This window comes from Thamnophis sirtalis, unplaced genomic scaffold (assembly GCF_051295495.1).
Source record: "Thamnophis sirtalis isolate CommonGarterSnake01/CBP01778 unplaced genomic scaffold, rThaSir2_p1.2 scaffold_1, whole genome shotgun sequence".
In the NCBI taxonomy this organism is placed as follows: domain Eukaryota; kingdom Metazoa; phylum Chordata; class Lepidosauria; order Squamata; family Natricidae; genus Thamnophis; species Thamnophis sirtalis.
In genome coordinates, this window is record NW_028261381.1 from 55,434,226 (window position 1) to 55,454,925 (window position 20,700).

Sequence of the window (20,700 nt, forward strand, 5' to 3'; positions counted from 1 at the left end):
CATATTTATTTTGAGTATAGGCAAACCATCTTCTCCACTCCAGTTTATATCTCTCATTTGAATGGTCCTTGAGATATACTGATATTTTAGCCATGTCTGCTAGGTTTGTTACTTTTAATGTCCATTCTTGAATAGTATGCAAGTCTTCCTTCTTCCAGTATTGCGCCACCAACAGTCTTGCTGCCGTTATTAAGTACAAAATCAAATTAGTCTCTATAACAGTACAATCAGTAGTTATACCTAACAGGAATAACTGAGGGGTAAACTTTATCCTTTTTTAAAGAACATTTTGCATAATCCACCATATTTTTATCCAAAATGCTTTAACATTTTTACAAGTCCACCATATATGATAGTATGTTTCATCAGCACAATCAAATCTCCAGCATTTAGGTTGTAAATTTGGATACATAGAGGCCAGTTTTTTAGGATCTAAATGCCATCTATAAAACATCTTATAAAAGTTTTCTCTCAGATTTTGGGCTTGTGTAAACTTTACATTTCTTACCCAGATCCTTTCCCATGTATCCAACATTATTGGTTCTTCAAAATTTTGTGCCCACTTTATCATACAGTCTTTAACTAATTCTGTTTCCAAATCCATTTCTATTAATGCATTATATAGTGTCTTTATATGTATTGGACTTTGATCCCTAATTTTAGTAAATTATCCTCGTTTTGTGTAAAACCAATTTTTACACAATTTTTTTATCTTTTTTCCATCTGGCCTGTAACTGCCCATACTGAAACCATGTTTGAATTGCCTTTTCCCCTTTTAGTACATTCAAGGGTTTTAATTGTAATACAATTATGTATTGTTTTGTGTTGTTGTCAACGGTCTGTATCCCCCTTCCTTTGCTTGAGTTGTGAGCCGCCCTGAGTCCCTTCAGGGAAAAGGGCGGCATACAAATGAAATAAAACTCTAAACTCTAAACCTCTTTCTAAGGTGAGAAGCTGTCTGCCTGTAACTGCCCATACTGAAACCCTGTTTGAATTGCCTTTTCCCCTTTTAGTACATTCAAGGGTTTTAATTGTAATACACCTCTTTCTAAGGTGAGAAGCTGTCTGCCTGTAACTGCCCATACTGAAACCCTGTTTGAATTGCCTTTTCCCCTTTTAGTATATTCAAGGGTTTTAATTGTAATACACCTCTTTCTAAGGTCTGTATGTAATTACATCCTGTTTTTGTACTATATTTATGTTTTCCATTGCGTGTCTAGGAATTGCCCACATGGGTATTTTATCATTTAGTTTGTATTGATATTTTTTCCAGACCCACAGTAGTGCATTCCTTAAAATATGACTTTTAAAGTTCTTATCCATCTTTTTATCATGTAGCAAGTAAGCATGCCAACCATATACCAAATCATGCCCTTCGATATTAAGTATTCTATCATCTGTTGAGTTAATCCAATCACTGATTACTGATAAAACTACTGCTTCTTAATATAATTTTAAATTTGGTAATTTCAAACCTCCTCTCTCACGCACATCTTGCATTATTTTTAGTTTTATTCCTGGCTTCTTCCCTGCCCATACAAATTTATTAATCCCCTTCTGCCATTCTAGCAAATTTGCATCTTTTTAAAGTATTGGTATCATTTGAAAAAGAAATAAAAATTTAGGTAGAACATTCATTTTCACTGCTGCTATTCTTCCCAACAAAGATAACTGTAATTTTTCCCAATTTTTCATCTTTGTCTGAATGCTGCGCCATAGTGGCTCATAATTATACTTATATAGTTTCCCATTTGAGGTTGAAATATACACTCCTAGATAATTAACCTTTTTAACTATTTCACATCCTGTCATTCCTTCTAATTCTTCCCTTTGTTTAGTGTTCATATTTTTAACTAGCATCTTTGTTTTCCCTAAATTTATTTTAAATCCGGACACTTGGCCGTATTGATTAATCATATTCATTAAAACCTTGCTAGATTCTTATGGTTGGGTTAATGTTATAACCAAATCATCTGCAAACACACGCATTCTATATTCTTTATGCCTAATCTTGATTCCCTGTAAATCATCTGATCCCCGTATTTTATTCAACGATAATTCCAGAGTTATGATAAACAGTAATGGGGATAGGAGAGAACCCTGCCTTGTACCTTTCTCGATTTTAAATGGATCTCTTAAGATTCCATTGACTATAATTTGAGCTGTTTATTCCTGATATATTGCTTTAATTGATTGCAAAAGTGCTCTCCTATTTGCATTTTTTGCATTATTTTCAATAAAAATTGCCAATTCACTCGATCAAAGGCTTTCTCGGCATCTAGAAATATAAGCACAGCAGGGATTTAGTTATTCTTTCCCAAATATTCCAGTATATTAACAATTTGTCTTACGTTACTTCTCATTTGTCTCCCTTGTATAAAACCTGTTTGATCATTATGAATCAGTTGCTGAATAACCAACATTAACCTATTTGCTAGTGTTTTAGTAAAAAATTTATAAGTAATGATATAGGTCTGTAATTTTTTGGTTGACTAAGATCTTGATCTTCTTTTGGTATCAGGGATATGAAGGCTGTTTTCCAAGATGGTGGTACCTTCCCTTCCCTTTGGATTTTATTAAATAGTTCCTTAAGAGGTTCTACCATTTCTAATTGTAATTTTTTGTAATAAGCCGATGTCAGCCTGTCTGTTCCCGGTGCTTTCCCTACCTTTAGCTGTTTAATTACCTGGAGAATTTCCCCTGAAGTTATTGGTTGATTCAATCTCTCCCACTGCTCGTCTTTAACTTTGGGTATTTTTTTCTTTATCCAGGTATCTATCTATATCTAAACCTTGTATTTTGTCACTCATGTACAATCCTATGAAAAATTCACGAAAACCCTTTTGAATCTCATCCTGTTGATACACTTCCTTCCCTTTATAATGTAATTTTGATATATTGCAAGATTTCTGTTTCTTCCTAATCAAATATGCTAACCATCTACCAGATTTATTTGCATTACAAAAAGAGTTATGTTTTGCGTATAGCAAGTTAGTAGCCACCTGGTCTGACATCAGCATATTAAATTGCTCTCTTAATAAAGTAATTGCTTCTTTAATCTTCTTATCTCCTGGGTTTAGTATTAACTCTTTTTCTCTCTTCCTGATTTCTTCCTCTAGTTCGATTCCCCCCCTGTTTATGTCTATATAACCTATTTAAATTTATTAGAACTCCTCGCATATACACTTTACTTGCGTCCCAAACCATTTCCATAGATGTACCCTTATTCATATTAAAAACAAAATATTCTCTTAACAATTTTTTACATTCAGTAATATTTTTCTCATATATAAATAAGTTTTCATTCAATCTCCAAGTCTTCTTGCTTGCATCCCAAATTCCAGCTCCATCCAAACTGGATTATGATCTGATAAAGCTCTGGAACATATCTTCATCTTCTTTACCCTAGAAAGCAAATCATTGGTTGTTAGTATGAAATCAATCCTAGAAAAGGATTGATGTCTATCGGAGAAAAATGTAAAGTCATATTCTTCTGCTTTCCTTTCTCGCCAGATGTCTCTCAGTTCAAAATCATCCAGCATATCGAAAAAGGACTTGGGTGGTTTCGCTCACTTTTGGATATTTTGCCGGAGACCCTTCTTGTCTTTCTTGGTATCCATAACACCGTTCCAGTCACCCAGTAATATGCAAGATCTATAGTCCCAATGTACTAACTTAGTATGGAGCGTTTTATAAAATTTATCTTGTTGTTGATTGGGAACATATATTCCCATTAGAAGTATCTTTTTTCCCTTCTAATACCAATTCTATTGCAATATATCTTCCTTGAGAGTCTGCTTCAATTAATTCGGCTTTCATGTCCTTTCTTAAGTAAATAACTATACTATTTTTTCTTCTCAGGAGCAGAAGCTACAAAGTGTTGTCCAAGTCTTGTATTAATCAAGTATTTCTCATCAGTTGTCCAAGTCTTATATTAATCAAGTATTTCTGGTCAGTTGATCTAATATGAGTCTCTTGCAGGCAAATTATGTCATTCTTAAATTGTTCTTAAATTGTTTCAGATAATGATTTATTTTCTTCCTTTTCTGTGGGGAGTTTAAACCATTAACGTTCCAGGTTAAGAACTTAGTTGTCATCTTTAGCTCCCTGAAGCTTTTTAAGAGCCATCTGGAAATCCTGTAGTTTGGCTTTTGGCCTGGCTCCACCCACTGCTTCTGAACTAAAACCTGTGAATTCTTGGATGGTAGCATGTATTTGTTGTAAGGCTTGTTGCTTTTTTAGCTCTTGTTCCATTCGCCTGGTAATCACGTGGGTTTGTCTTTGCTCCTTTGCTCCTTGTAGTTCTGAGAGAGGAAGTTGGTCCAGCCTTGGTGATCCTTGGGTAGCTTGCTGTCTATCCTGTCCTTCTTGTTCTCTTTCCCTCGGTCCTGGAGGGGGGGATGTCCAGCCTTCAGTATATTATTATAAAAATCTTGAGCCTTCCATACTGAGTTAAGACAATATCTTTGCCCCTGGTAAGTAACTGCTAGCCCAACTGGGGCCTCCCATCTGAACTGTAGCTGACAATTTTTGAGCTCATCGACTAAGAAGGCAAAGTCTTTCCTCAATCTCAACATTTTGGGTGGTATTTCTTTCAAAACAGTCACCTCCTGACCCCCAATTTGAAGCTTAGTTTTTTAAGACTCTTGCAATATCAAATTCCTCATATCTCTCATAGCAATATACACCACAATGTCTCTTGGGAGTTGCTTTTGTCTGGTGATCCAGGAATTAACATGATATATCTTGTCAATCTGTCAGTCAAAATTCCCTCCTGACCTTCCCATCAATTGATCAAAGGCTTCTGAGAAAATCTGCTTCAAATTTTCTTGATTTTTCTCTTTGAGGCCTCTTATCCTTAAGGTAAATTCCATCTGCCTATACTGCAACATTATAATTTCATTTTCTGTATCACCAACCTTTTGTTGAACCACAACCATTTTCGTTAGCAGATTAATATTGGAATCACTAAGATCTTCCAATTTATCTTCAATTCCAGATACATAACCAGATAGGCACTTAAAAGCCTCAAAAATATTGTTTCTAATTTGTTGGTTCCGAGTCTGAACTGAGTCCATAAGTTCTTCTGACAATTCCTTATGGGCAGCAGATATCTCTTCCTTTGTTTTAATTTCCATCGCAGCTGCATGATTTTTTAAGGCCTCGACTAAGGCCACACTTAGGTCCTTTTGCAGTATTTCTTGGGTCAAAGGCTCCCCTGCAGGGGTAGGAAGGGATTGGGGGGGGGGGAGTAGTGACTGTAATTTAGTTCCAGGAGCAGGTGAGTTACCAGCGCTTTTAGAAGCATTAGATGCAATCTTTTGCTGCTTAGAAGCCATTCCAGATTTAATCTTCTCTACCCAATTACTAAATCCAGGCAAGTCACTTGTCCAGCAATTACTATTTAGTTTAGTAATAAATCACTACTAATTTAATGATCTTTAAATGTTCTGAGCTCCGTAAAAATCTGTGTCATCAGAGCTTGACCCCTTGACCCGAAGCTGTTCGGCACCATTTTCTGTGTATTTCTAGCAAGTAATTTATCAGAAGGAATTCTTTAAAAAATGGAGTTAAAGTCTTTATACATACAATTAGAAGTTCTCCAGTATCAGCTCTGCCCATATTGGAATCAGTAATAAATCAATCCTTGAGCTGAGGGTGGACATATGCCTTCGTTCTGTAAAAAAGGCAGAAGAAGTCCTTAAGGCAGAGAATCCACTATGTTACCAGGCGGCTCCCTCTTTCCACCCCCAGATTTATGTTCTGGGGGGGTTAAATGGAGCGCTGCCCAAACATAGCTTACTTGCCTCCTCCTCCTATGCCCGGAGAAGAGGTAATCAAACTGTCAAAGAGTTGATGGATACTGTTTAGACAGCTTACCACAGCCAAGGATCCGGAGCTGTTAAAAACAACAACTCCTCTCAGACCACGCCCAATCCGGAAGCCCCGGTAGTGGCAAAACTCTTGTCTGATGATAGCATGTACCAAAGAAATGTTAAATATCTTCCTTTAAATGTCTCAGTTTAGTAAGTTAAAATTGTTATAAAAGCAGCAGAAGCCTCTGTGGAGTAGATTTCAGTATCTGTTAAAGGGATCATTAATCAGACTGCAAACACTGGACTCCATGGAGTTCTCAAATGCCAGATGAATGCACTAGATAAAAATTTTAGAAGCTAGACACATCTGATCTCCTGCTTTCCCCCTGAGGTCCAGAAACTTCTTATCCTTAGCCAGGGAAAAGTTTGGTTTTCAATTTAAGTGGGTTTACATTATTATATCAACTATTTCAGAGGAGGCACTGGGGATAATCTGAGGCCTGACATTTTATTTTTTGTTAATAATCTTGATCTTCAATCCTATAGAACTCATCTCTTAAATAGTGAGAAAACTGGTGAGTTGTCCAGTTCCATAAGTTTCCATAAGAGACCAATTAAAATATATACAGTATATTTATGTTCATTCATGTGTTTGTGTGTGTGTGGGGGGGGGGGGTTCGTAGATTTTCACGCGTGTTGTTTTGCTGGTCTTGTTGTAGTTGGGTCTTTTCCTGTGTAAGATTGAGATTGTCTTGGCAACGTTTCGGCGAGGTCCCACTCGCCATCTTCAGGCTGGTGTTTTCTTTTGTGTTGTAATGACCTGGGTGGTGGGTGGGGCTCATTTGTTGATTAGGGCTGGTTTCCAGATGTCTGGTAGGTGGGAGGTATTGTCACATTTATTAGTATTAGTATTAGTATTTATTAAACTTGTATGCCGCCCTATTCCCAGGGGGATTCAGGGCGGCAAACAAACACATGGGGAAGGGGCAATACAAAAACGAACAAGACAAACAGAATTCAGAGACAGATTAAAAATACAGCAAATGCAGCAATTCAAGTGGGGCTGGGAACTCAACAGCCCCAGGCCTGCCGTAACAGCCAGGTCTTGACGGCTATGTGGAAAGCCTGAAGGGTGGTGAGGCTCCGAATCTCCATGGGGAGATCGTTCCAGAGGGCCGGAGCAGCCCCAGAAAAGGCCCTCCCCCGGGTGGTCGACAGTCGACACTGGCTAACTGATGGTATCCAGAGGAGGCCTAATCTGTGGGATCTAATTGGTCGTAGGGAGGTAATTGGCAGGAGGCGGTCTCTCAAGTACCCAGGTCCGATACCATGTAGGCTTTAAAAGTAATGACTAGCACCTTGAAACGCGTCCGGAGTCCAATAGGCAGCAAGTGCAGCTCGCAGAGGATAGGTGTAACGTGGGTGTACCGAGGTGCACCCACAATCGCTCACGCAGCTGCATTCTGGACAAGCTGAAGTCTCCAAATGCTCTTCAAGGGCTGCCCCATGTAGAGCACATTACAGTAGTCCAGTCTTGAGGTCACAAGGGCATGAGTGACTGTCCTGAGAGCCTCCCGGTTCAGGTAGGGCCGCAATTGGTGCACCAGGCGAACCTGGGCAAATGTCCCCCTGGTCACAGCCGACAAATGGTGTTCTAGAGTCAGCTGTGGGTCCAGGAGGACTCCCAAATTGCGAACCCTGTCTGAGGGGCGTATAATTTCACCCCCCAGCCTGAGAGATGGAAAACAAGGCCAATCTTTGGGAGGGAAAAACACAAGCCACTCGGTCTTGTCGGGATTGAGTGCAAGCTTGTTCACACCCATCCAGACCCTAACAGGCTCCAGGCACTGACACATCACGTCAACCGCTTCACTGAGTTGGCATGGGGCTGACAGATACAACTGTGTATCGTCCGCGTATTGATGGTATTTTATCCCATGCTGCCGAATGATCTCGCCCAGTGGCTTCATGTAGATGTTAAACAGGAGGGGGACAGGACCGAACCCTGCGGCACCCCGTACTTAAGGAGCCTAGGGGTCGACCTCTGCCCTCCAACCAACACCAACTGCGACCTGTCCGAGAGGTAGGAGGAGAACCACTGAAGAACGGTGCCTCCCACTCCCACCTCCCGCAATCGCCGCAGAAGGATACCATGGTCGATGGTATCGAAGGCCGCTGAGAGGTCAAGGAGCACTAGGACGGAGGCATGACCCCCATCCCTGGCTCTCCAGAGATCATCGATCAGTGCGACCAAAGCAGTTTCCATGCTGTAGCCAGGCTTGAATCCAGACTGAAAGGAATCCAGATAATTGGTTTCATCCAAGGACCGCCGGAGCTGAGAGGCCACCACTTTCTCAACAACTTTCCCGAAGAAAGGGAGGCTGGAGACTGGATGGTAATTACTCAAAATGGATGGATCCAAAGACAACTTCTTCAGGAGGGGTCTCACCACCGCTGCCTTTAGGAGGGGGGGGAGGATCCCTCCCAAAGAGAGGTGGTAACTATCGTCTGGATCCAGCTACGTGTCACCTCCCTGCTGTTCGCGACTAGCCAGGAGGGGCACGGGTCCAACACACAAGTGGAGGCACTCACCGCTCCCATGGCCTTTTCCACTTCCTCAGGCGTGACAAGTTGAAAATCAATCCATAAATTCTGCTCAAGACCCTCCCCCAGTACCTCGGCTGGCTCTGAGCAATTGGAGTCCAGGTCTGTAAGAAGCAGAGCAACTTTATCCGCTAAGAACTGGGCAAATTCCTCAGCTCTGCCTTGTAAAGCATCACCCTCATCCCTCCCTTTCAGGAGGGAGTGGGTTATTCTAAACAAGGCAGCTGGGTGTGATTCAGCAGATGCAATCAGAGTGGCAAAATATGCTCTTTTTGATGCCCGTATTGCCAGGAGGTAGGCTCTGATGCAAGCTCTCATTAGTGCTCGGTCTGACTCAGACTTTCTGGCCCTCCAGTGGCGCTCTAGGCATCTCTTTTGGCATTTCATCTCCTGGAGTTCCTCGGTAAACCAAGGGGCTCTTCTGGATCCGCTACCTCGGAGAGGCCATAAAGGCGCAATCCGGTTAAGAGCCTCCGCCGGCGCTGAGTTCCAAGCAGCAACCAAGGTCTCCACTGGACTGTGGATGAGAGTATCAGGTATAACACCAAGCGCCTTCTGAAAACCCATAGTGTCCAATAGGCACCTGGGGTGGAACCACCTAATCGATTCCTCCTCCCTACAGTGGGGGATTGGCCTCCGAAAGTCGAGCCTCAGTAGTAAGTGGTCTGACCATGACAGGGGCAGGATCTCAATACCCCTCAAACCAAGATCACGACTCCACTGCTCCGAGAGAAATACGTGGTCGAGTGTGTGACCCGCTGAGTGAGTCAGACCCCGAATTACTTGGGTCAAGTCCATGGCTGTCATGGTAGCCATGTACTCCTGTGCCCCATCAGAGTGCTCGCCGAGTGAAGGCAAATTGAAATCCCCCAGCACCATAAGCCTGGGGAACACAACTGCCAGCTTGGCTACTGACTCGAGGAGCGAGGGGAGGGCTGTTATAATTCTGTTGGGAGGCAGGTACGTTAACAACAAGCCCGCTTGACTCTCAAGGTCCAACTTCACCAGTAAGGACTCACACCCAACAAGCTCCGGAGCAGGGATCTTACGAGGAACTAGAGACCTTCGGATAACAATAGCCACTCCCCCACCCCTTATTTGGGGTCGTGGCTGATGAAGCACCTGAAAACCCTCTGGGCACATCTCAGTGAGGGGGACCCCTCCCTCCAGGCCCAGCCAGGTTTCAGTAATACATGCCAGGTCTGCCCCCTCATCTAAAATTAGGTCCCGGACGAGGGGAGCCTTGTGAACCACAGACCTGGCATTTAGCAACAGCAGCCTGAGACCGCGCGAGTGATCATGGGCGCACCACGGTTCGCCCACATAACACCGATCCTCCGTGAGCTGCGCTGGCTACCTGTTGATCGTCGGGTGCACTTCAAGGTCCTACTTACCACCTACAAAGCGCTCCATGGTAGTGGATCTGGCTATTTGAGAGACCGCCTTCTGCCAATTACCTCCCTGCGTCCCATCAGATCGCACAGGGTAGGCCTCCTCCGAATTCCATCCGCCAGTCAGTGCCGGCTGGCGACTACGCGGAGGAGAGCCTTCTCAGTTGCAGCTCCGACGCTATGGAACAACCTCCCCGTGGAGATCCGTACCCTCACCACAGTCCAGGCCTTCCGCACAGCCCTCAAGATCTGGCTATCCCGTCAGGCCTGGGGATAGGATTTACTCTCACCCCGCCCGAATGTTGAGTGAATGTTGTGTTTTATGGTTAATTTTTTTTACTCACGTTTTTCTTTTATGTCTTGTCTTGCACTCCCTTCCCCCATTGTTGTAAGCCGCCCTGAGTCCCCCCAGGGAAAAGGGCGGCCTATAAATGTTCAATAAATCTACAAATCTAAATCTAAATCTACCAGGGCCCTGATTACTCACGCCATCTGGCCTTGGAGTGCAACTAATAGGGCCGGAAGGAGGGATCTCTGAGATGTAGCGAACCCTCCTTCCCCGGTAATGGCTAGCCCTAAAGTTTCCGCCATATCTGCCCCTCCCTGTTATGACCGTAATGTTCCGGCCCACTCCCAGGTCCGTGGTCCCCCCATCCCTCCCTCTGGCTACCGCATTCTTCAGCAGGCCCTTCGAATCAAACATCCTAGGCTGGGATTAGGCCTAGGCCCCTCTGACATTTCTGCAGTGCACTCAGTGCAGAGGGTACCCGGTTGTGGTCCCAGCCTACTCAGACACACAACACATCCATTCACCCAAGCAATTCCCACGTAGCAATTAAAAACACAAAAATACAACAATAATGGATTAATAAAAAGTGGGCTCATTCAATCAATCATACAATAACACCCATATCACATGCACTCCCCATACAAGTTAACATTTGTGCAGCGCTGCAAGAAGTTCGTACAAAGCTTATGCTAATATGGAAGAGGGAGTTGTTGCATATTCAATATGCAAATACCAGCTGCGACCTGATTGGTTGGTCGTTTTGACAGTTGGTCTGAGTGCTAGTATAAATACCCTGACAGTTGCAGGGAACGTTTGAATCGCTTGTCACCTGTGTTATAATAAAGATCTGTCTTGCACATGGCTCCTGTGTGTCAATTCCCTCACAACAACAACCCACACATTACAATACTGGCGACGAGGATGGGATTGATATGCGATTCCCGCAGAGCCTAACAACATCAGCCAACGTGAACGCAGGAAAAAAAAAATTCTTTTCTTTCCTACATTGAGGGCCTATCAGGGCTGCCGCTATGGCCAGCAAGCGACATCAACAGTGAGCCTCCGGTTGTAGCCAACCTAAGTAAGCTCCAGGCGCGGCCTCCATCCGTCCGAGGGACGGGCTTCCTACGCTTAACCTCGACTGGAGCCGCCGCCGCTACTCAGGGACGAGCTATGGACCGTGATGGCTAAACTGCGCCAGCTGTGCCTGCCTGCCTGCCTGCTACCAGCTGTTCCTATGGCATGCCTGCCACCAGCTGTTCCTACAGCACTCCAACCACCTCGTTCCAACCGCTGCGTTCAACAACAGCCTCGTTCTCCAAGATGCGACCTAGCACCACCGGCTACGTTCTCTCAGCCTGTCTAAAGTCTCTCCAACACTAGCACACTCACAACATACACCAGACTGTCCTCTACACCATGAGCACGTCCGCTCCTGTGCAATCCACTTGCCTCCGCTGTGCCTCCCAAGGAGCCCAACCGCTGCTCTACCTTACAAAGCTGCCTGCCTCCCAAGGAGCAACTCTAGAGCAACTATAGCCGATCAGAAGCCTCTAGCCACTCAGAAGCCTGCCTGCTGCACGAGAGCCTCCTTCCGCTGCAAAGGCCACCGCTTGCTTCTCGAACCAACGAGAGCTACAACACAATGAGAGCCTCCCTGCTGCAAAGATTCCAAAGGACCTGGTTTTTTTTTCCTGGTTCTAAAATTTAGCTACGAAGGACTCACCACCATCTTGAAACAGCAGAACTGGGGGGAAGGAGAGAGATTGAATATGCAAATACCAGCTGCGACGTGATTGGCTGGTCATTTGGTCTTTAGAACTGGGGGGAAGGAGTGTTGCATATTCAATATGCAAATACCAGCTGCGACCTGATTGGTTGGTCGTTTTGACAGTTGGTCTGAGTGCTAGTATAAATACCCTGACAGTTGCAGGGAACGTTTGAATCGCTTGTCACCTGTGTTATAATAAAGATCTGTCTTGCACATGGCTCCTGCGTGTCAATTCCCTCACAACAACAACCCACACGTTACAATAGGAGTCCTAGTATTCCTGGTCTTCTCCTCTGTGGAGTCCCGCAGAGAGGGCAAAGTCCAAAAGTCTGGAGCGATAGGGAGTTTATTCATGTTGTGGGGTGGGGTGTTTCTCTATTTCAATGGCTTCTATAATTATTCTCTTGTTGAAGTGTTCTGTTTTGGAGATTCATTTGGTTCCTTCAAAATCAATTTCATGTCCTGTTGCTTTAAGTTGCTGGAAAAGGGAGGAAGTTTTTTTTTCCTTCTGACTGCGTTTTTGTGTTCTGCGATGTGTGCATTTATTCTCCTATTTGTCCAATTGTTTGTTTGTTTGTTTATTGGATTTATATGCCGCCCTTCTCCCAAAGAACTCAGGGCGGCATACAACATTAAAAAAAAAACATATTACAAAAGTTAAAAAGGAAATTAGATAGAGTATCCAAAAACAAACCCAATTAATATTAACAATAACATTTTAAAAATTACATTAAAATTAACAATTAAATCAATCATTTATTTTATTTTGTTCAGGCCAGGCTGGCTTACAGGAATCCTGGGCCTAAGCCATGGAGTGCTTTAAAGGTCATAAGTAGTACTGTGAATCGCACCCAGAAAACAACTGGCAACCAATGCAGGCTGCCTAAAAGGGGCATAACATGGGAGCACCTAGGTACCCCCATGATAACCCGCATGGCCACATTCTGGACCAGCTGAAGCCTCCGGGTAATCTTCAAGGGCAGCCCCTTATAGAGAGCGTTGCAGTAGTCCAGGCGAGAAAGGATGAGGGCATGACTGACTGTGCACAGAGCATCCCAATCCCAGATTGCGCACCCTCTCTGAGGGGGCTAAAATTCTCCCCCTATCATCAAAGATGGAACAAGATGCACAAATCGGAATGATGAAAATCACAGCCACTCAGACTTGGAGGGATTGACCCTGAGCCTGTTCCTCCCCATCCAGATCCACACAGCCTCCAGGCATCGGGACATCACATCAAAGGCATTGTTTGGGTGGTTTGGGGTAGAGATGAAAAGTTGGGTATCATCAGCATATTGATGATACCGTACCCCAAAACCATGGGGTACGGTTTCATATATATGAGGGGTGAGAGAACTGACCCCTGGGGCACCCCACAAGTGACACACCTCGGGGTCGATCCCTGCCCTCCAGTCAACATGAACTGCGACTAATCTGACAGGTAGGAGGAGAACCACTGTAAAACGGTGCCCCCACTCCCAATCCCCCGAGTAGGATACCATGGTTGATGGTATTTAAAGCCGCCGAGAGGTCTAATAGGACCAGGACAGAGGAGCAGCCCCTGTCCCAGGCCTGCCAGAGATCATCGACCAACGCAACCAATGCCGTCTCCATGCTGTACCCAGGCCTGAAACCCAACTGAAATGGATCCAGGTAGACAGCTTCATCCAGGGACTGGGGAAGCTGATGTGCTACCACACTCTCAACAACCTTCGCTACGATACTTGGCTAAAAAAGCTGGATCCAGGGAAGGCTTCTTAAGGAGGGGCCTCACCACCGCCTCCTTCAAGGTGGTGGGAAAGAACCCCTCTCTCAACAAAGCGTTGGTAATCGCCTGGAGCCAGCCTTGTGTCACCTCCCGGGAAGCCGAGACTAACCAAGAGGGACACGGGTCCAGAACACAAGTGGCAGCACTGAGTCTCCCCATAATCCTGTCCATGCCCTTGTGGGTCACAGGGTCAAATTCATCCCAGGTAGTCTCCACAAGATTCATCCCCATCGACTTGCCCGAATCTACCCAGTCAGAGTCCAAGCCTGTCTGGATTTGAGCGATTTTATCCTACAGATACTGAACAAATTCTTCAACTATACCCTGCAAGGGGTCTTTCCCAGTTCCTTGGTTAAGTAAGGAGCGGGTCACCCTAAACAGGGGCGGCTGGGCAGTTATCTGCGGATGCGATAAGAACGGAAAAATGTTGCGGATTTAACATCTTAAGTAGGATTTAATATGAATTCTTACTAGTGTTTGATCAGATTCGGACCGGCTGGCCCTCCAACCACTCTCTAGGAGTCTTTTCCGGCATTTCATCTCCTGAAACTCTTTGGTAAACCAGGGAGCTACCCGGGATTGACACCGGATCAGAGGCCACAAAGGCACAACACTATCCAAGGCCCCAGTGGCCGCCCTATCCCAGGCTTCCACTAGGGCTTCGGTTGAGTTGTGAGCAAGGGATTCAGGAAAAGTCCCAAGCTCCATCAGAAACTTTTCAGGGTCCATCAGGCCCCTGGGGTGGAACCATCTAGTCGGTTGTATGTATGTGGCAGGGCAGATTTTGCATATATATTAGTTAGTCACCTTTGATATAGGTGGGATATAGTACTCACTAGTATATCAAACATAAAATCAAGAAACAGAACAACAGCTAAGACAAAAGGACAAAAAATTTCCTAAGAATTTACCTTTTCTTAGGAACTTACTAAAGCTTTATCTGTACTGCCCAATTAACTTGTCATCAGACAAGGCAAGCAGTTTTTCTGGAGGGCAGTAATGGATGACATCACCCTCTATTAATCTGTAACTCACCCTCAAGTGACCTCACAACGTGTTTCTTCATTCAACTTTGAAATATCGTTTTCTATCTTCAAGTGACTGGGGAAAATAAATAGTATACTCCTAAGGTTATTGAAGAAAAATAAGAAGAGAAATTGGCTGTTTAAATTAGAAAAATAATAATCAAAGCAACATCAACAACAAAATTTGCTGGATTTCAAACCAGCACCCATGCCTATACTACGTGAAGATTTCAACCACTGTTCTATTTAAGTACAGATAGCTCTTGTTTAGAGACTTCAAATGGCATTGGGAACTAACTTCATTAAGCAAAGCAGTCACTAACTAAAACCATGACTGTCTTATGATCTTACTTAAGCTTTCATGTGCTTTACAGACCTGTGAAAGTCACAATGCAGGCATTGGTCACAAAGTTATTATGAGTAAATGCCCCAATTTATAAGTATACAGCAATCAAATTGGCAAATAAAAGAGCTGATGACAGGTCTGATAGCTGTATTTTAGTAGATATGAAATGGGATAATATTCCAATGAATATGTAGAACAGCATTATGTTCTGATAAAAAAAGTTTACAAAGAAGTTTTCATTTAGGAAAATATTCTCCCAAAGTTTATATACTAAATATGGTGGCTTTAAAAAGAGAATTAAGGAAAGTTGCTTTAAAAACTTGCACCTTTTAGGGGAAGTTCTGAACAAAAAATGAATTTTCAGCAGTTAAAAATGGGAAAATAAAATGTATGTTTTTCATAATTAGGAGGATTCATTTACTCCTATTATCAAGTATCCTAGTAGTGTATTATCCATTGGTCATTATTAACTGTGCTCCTTGATTTGATGGACCAAAATTGTTCTTCCTAAATTCTGGAGATTAGGTTATTTATTATATGAAATTAATTCATCTTGCTCTGACATGTAATGAATCTTATGTTCTACAAGACTGAATATATTGAAATGAAAGGCAGCCTTTTCATAAAGAAATTACCATATTCTCTGTGTTACCTGGTCATTTTATTTGACTCTTTGCCAGTACCTAATTATGACCAACAAAGCAGTCCCAGTGGTATGTTTTCATCAGATGATACAAAGCAATTGTAATTTATGCAGGTTTAGATTATATTTTCCAAATTGCCAGTTTACATCATCCTGGCCCTATAACAAATAATAACCAGTTCATAGAAGAATCCATTCAAATGCCTCAATTTGTTTTGTTCCAATACTCTTTGTCAGGTAAATAATGTTCTCACTAAAGATTTCATTTAATCTTGTTGTGAATTAAATATCTTACCAGAACTTATTTTCCAATGTAAATAATAATTATCATTTTCCATTTATCAATAATTCCCTCAGTTTGTTTCATCCTTTCATCAAAGAAATCCCCAAGCATCATATAAATTTCCCACACATTGGCTATATTTTGTTAGATCTAATGTTCCAGTTAGAATGAGGCATCCACTCTAATCAGAGGCTATTCTCACAGAAAATATTTTATTTGTATTGATTTAGCAGATTTCAGTTGATGTTTGGCAAAATGCCTTGGATTAACATCAAGCCTTCAGTCCTCCCATAATGCCCTGTTCTTTGGAAGAAATGTGTGCATGTGTCCCATCCTATATTGTAAATTGCTATTTACAATATAGGATGGGACACAAAACTGTTATTTGATTTTGGTGTGGAAGTGTTGAGAACAAAACAACTGGGCTCCCAGCAACTCTGCAAGAATGTATTTAGCTCTGAATTGAAGGTGCTATCAAAAATGGTTTGAACATTCTCAGAGCGTTCCCAGTATCATCAACATAACTAATTGCCCTGGAAATTATTTAGTTTGAAAAGAAATGTTTGACTTGGACCAGCAGTAGATAAAGCCTTTAGAAATCAGTGGCCTTAATAAGTTTATTGTTGGAGTGCGAGTAGAAGAAAAGTAGTACAGGCAAATAAGTCTTTTTTTTCCTCTTAGTCCAATTCATGTACAAACCATGCTCCACAGGACTTTAGAGTGATCAGTCTGATGTTACAAATGGGATCAGGATGCAGCATCTCATACTAACAATGAATCCTGTTAACGATCTAAATTCTGCAGGACTGGGTGTATTGAAACAGTAGGCAGGCTTTTCATATTGCAATTATCACATTCAGTGTGTTATCTGGCCATGTAAGACCTTCAACCAAAGCTTTTGGGTCAGACTAAACATTGGAGACATGTTGTCAGGATTACATTGCCAATTATGGGAGCTCAGTTTTTATTGAAGAACTCAGTTAATTTGATTTAGCAGTGGTTGTTCAAATTCTCTTTTTACTAGAAATAGCCTGCCTGTTGTGGTTGGACCACAGGTTTTCTACCGTGCAGATTATGTAGACTGCAGTAGAGTCTGCAGTAGAGACTTGAGAGACCGCCTTCTGCCGATTACCTCCCTCCGACCGATTAGATCGCACAGGCTGGGCCTCCTCCGGATTCCATCCGCCAGTCAATGTCGACTGGCGACTACACGGAGGAGAGCCTTTTCTGTTGCAACTCCGACCCTGTGGAACGACCTCCCCGTTGAGATTCGTACCCTCACCACCATCCAGACCTTCCGCACAGCCCTCAAGACCTGGCTCTCCCAGCAGGCCTGGGGATAAGTTTCCAATTTACCCGCCCGAGTGTTGACTGTTGAATGCATGTTGTGGTTTACCATTTTATTTTGTTCACTTATTGTTTGTCTCTTGTTATTGCACCCCCTTCCCTCATGATTGTAAGCCACCCTGAGTCCCCTCAGGGAGAAGGGCGGCCTATAAATCTTAATAAAATGTCTAAAAAAAAATGTCTAAAAAATGGTGGGATTCCAATAATTTAACAAGCGGTTTCTCTGCCTTAATGATTTCTTCCAACAACCAGTTCACCAAACTGCTCAGAAATTTAACAACTGGTTCTCCTGAAGTGGTGCAAACTGGCTGAATCCCACCACTGCCTGTAAGAGTTGGTTCCTTCCTGGAAACCTTCTAGATCTGTGAACTGTATACTCAGTTCACTCACTCACTCTTATTTCTGGCCAAGTTTAATATTCTGTCTTCAGCAATGTAGGATGAGAGATTTCATAAAATCACATTTCATGAGAAAAAATGTCCTAATGGCCAGCATGAACCCAAAACCTTATAACATATATTTCTTCACTGGCATTTTTGTGAGAATGTATGTGCTGACATGCTATTCTACCTTCTAGCAGAGATTAAGCTTTCAATAAGGGAGAAATGGTTTGTTTTCTAGGCTGAGACCAGAACCCTGGCATTATGAACAAAATTGCCAAGTTTTTATTAGCAGCTATTACCATAAGATGGCTTAAGGCGGAGGTGTCAAACTCAATTTCATTGAGGGCCACATCAGGGTTGTGTTTGACCTCAGGGGGCTGGGCTGGACATGGCCAGGGTGGACATGGTCAGCTTGACATCACTTATGTCAGGGGTGCCTGTGGTGGCCCGAGCCCTCTGCCAGCAAAAACGGGCTCCCGAGCTCCATTTTCAATGGCGGAGGATTGCAGGAGGCTGCCACAGCTGAAAACAAAGCTTGGAAGCCTGCTTTCACTGGCAAAGGCACCATGGGCTGGTCCTTTGCTCTTTCCAGGGCAGCTCTGTGGCCAGATCTAAGCACCCCATGGGCTGGATCTGGCCTCTGGTCCTTGAGTTTGACACCCCTGGTTTAATGTATCCAAACCCTAGAACAGACCTGGGCATTTTACAGTCCCTTGGCCACAACCGGCCATTTGGTTATTCCTCTCCAGCCCATGTGAGCTGAATTGGAAATTAAAAATCAAATGTAAATAAGTGTATACCATGCATGCAGTACAACTTCAATTGCTTTGCTTTTGAAGATGACTGCCCCCCCCAATTTATGTATCCAGATGCATACATGCCTATACATCTTAGCAATAGCAATAGCAGTTAGACTTATCTACCGCTTCATAGGGCTTTCAGCCCTCTCTAAGCAGTTTACAGAGTCAGCATATTGCCCCCACAGTCTGGGTCCTCATTTCACCCACCTTGGAAGGATGGAAGGCTGAGTCAACCTTGAGCCGGTGAGATATGAACCGCTGAACTGCAGATAGCAGTCAGCTGAAGTGGCCTGCAGTACTGCACTCTAACCACTGTGCCACCTCGGCTCTTCACATTGGTTCAGCCCTCCACTACATTCCCAGTTTCTCATGTAGCTCCTTGGGATAATTAATTGTCCAGACCTGCCCTAGAATCACATCACAAAGAAGTCATTTTATTCATTCATCTACATGCTGTTTTTACTTTATCTATTTTGTTTTGTTCTGTTTTAGTTTGTTCTGTTTTGCTTCCTTCTTATATGTGTAAATGTGAACTGGAGAATAAGTATTAGAATTCTGATTCAATTTTGGCTAATTTGTATACCCCTAATATATTTTCAGTTATAAATCCTAAAGATTCTTTTAATTTTTATTTTTCCATTGTGATGATGGGAAATTTTACCAAGAAGCTGAATGTGAAAATAGTTTGAATATCATCTGTTGTATTTTTCCCTTTTTGTTCTTATTACTTTCCAGGGGAATGTGACATTTTCCTGTTCAGAACCGCCAATCACTCCCATCACTTTTGAGAGCTCCAATAGCAGTTACTTACTGTTACCCGGCACTCCTCAGATTGATGGCTTATCTGTCAGCTTCCAGTTTAGAACATGGAACAAGGATGGACTCCTTCTGTCTACTGAATTGTCAGAGAATTCTGGCTCACTCTTGTTGTATCTCCACCATGGCAGACTGATCCTCAACATCCAAAAAGGAACAGAGAGCTACGTGGGCATCAGTGCAGGTATCATTATTTATCAGATGCATATTTCCTTCTCACTTTTGTTCTTGTTGTTAAATAAGGATCCTAGTCCATAACAGAGAATTGAGATCCTTTGTTTCAAGGGGGGAAGCCAATCCTCAAATGGTCATTTGTTAACACAAGCATAATATATAGTCTGTCATGTATTATAAAACTCTAATTTCCATTGATCTAATTTGCAGACCCAATGTAGATGGATGATAAAAATTGAGCTGCTGTATTTCTATGGCTATGCCTTTCCTGCTTAACATTTCTCTCCTTTCTAATGGAAAGGATTGCTTGTATATACACTGAGAGTATGCACTGGAGACAATTCCTTGTGTGTCCAATCACACTTGGCCAATATAGTATTCTATTCTATTCTATTCTATTCTATTCTATTCTATTCTATTCTATTCTATCCCATCCCACACCATCCCATTTTTAAACAATTTCCTGCATTGTGGTTGATAGTATAACAAATCCTTGGTTTGACATTCTGGGATACCAAGATGACATTTCAAAAGACATCTGGCAGCAAACCCTCATTATATGCTCAGTGCTCAATTGTTGAATTCCTAAAAAAAAGCCTATCATTCCATTGAAAAAGCATTCCATATACGCAAGAGCAAGAGCATTCTGTGACATTTTAAATACATAACCCTTTATAGAATAGGCTTTTCATGGAAGGGCTCAGTTTCCTTAAATAATTTTTTTACAATAAATTTATTCTTTACTCCAACTACTTGGCTGAAATGCCAAATAGTGCTAAGTATGTATTATTATTATTTCTAAATTCCTGTTCTTATCAGGTTTAGGCAAGACACAATAGCAAATGCTGTAGATACACAAGCTATAAATTATGGCTAGAGTAGAAGTTTCATCAAAACTATGAGGAAGGACTGAGGAGCAGACTAATCAAAAACAATCGATTAATATCAAAAATTAGGAAACCTTTATTTAAGCAAAGTTGAGAAGGAATAAGCAACCTTCTTCCTGATCTAGAGGATCCGATAGCCAATCAAGGGTCTGGAAATAGTAAATTGCCTGAAACAGGTAGTAAAATGCTCCATTAAGTAATTCATCATGTGAACAAATTAATATAAATTAAATGAATTATAAGATCATAGATGTGGGGTTGGAAATTACCTTGGAGATCATCTAATACAATCTACTCAGTGCAAGAATTGAATATTATAGCATATTCAACTAATGGGCATTCAGTCTCTAATGGCCA

At 42.5% G+C, this 20,700-nt stretch overlaps 1 protein-coding gene across 1 annotated transcript in view; it reads left to right on the forward strand.

The window, feature by feature from the left end:
• CNTNAP5 (contactin associated protein family member 5) overlaps positions 1 to 20,700 on the forward strand; it is a 582,534-nt gene that overhangs the window by 313,186 nt on the left and 248,648 nt on the right. The window contains exon 8 of the mRNA XM_087712206.1: positions 19,202 to 19,466. Coding sequence (XP_087568332.1) covers positions 19,202 to 19,466 — 265 coding nt within the window. The remainder of the gene's footprint in view (positions 1 to 19,201; positions 19,467 to 20,700) is intronic.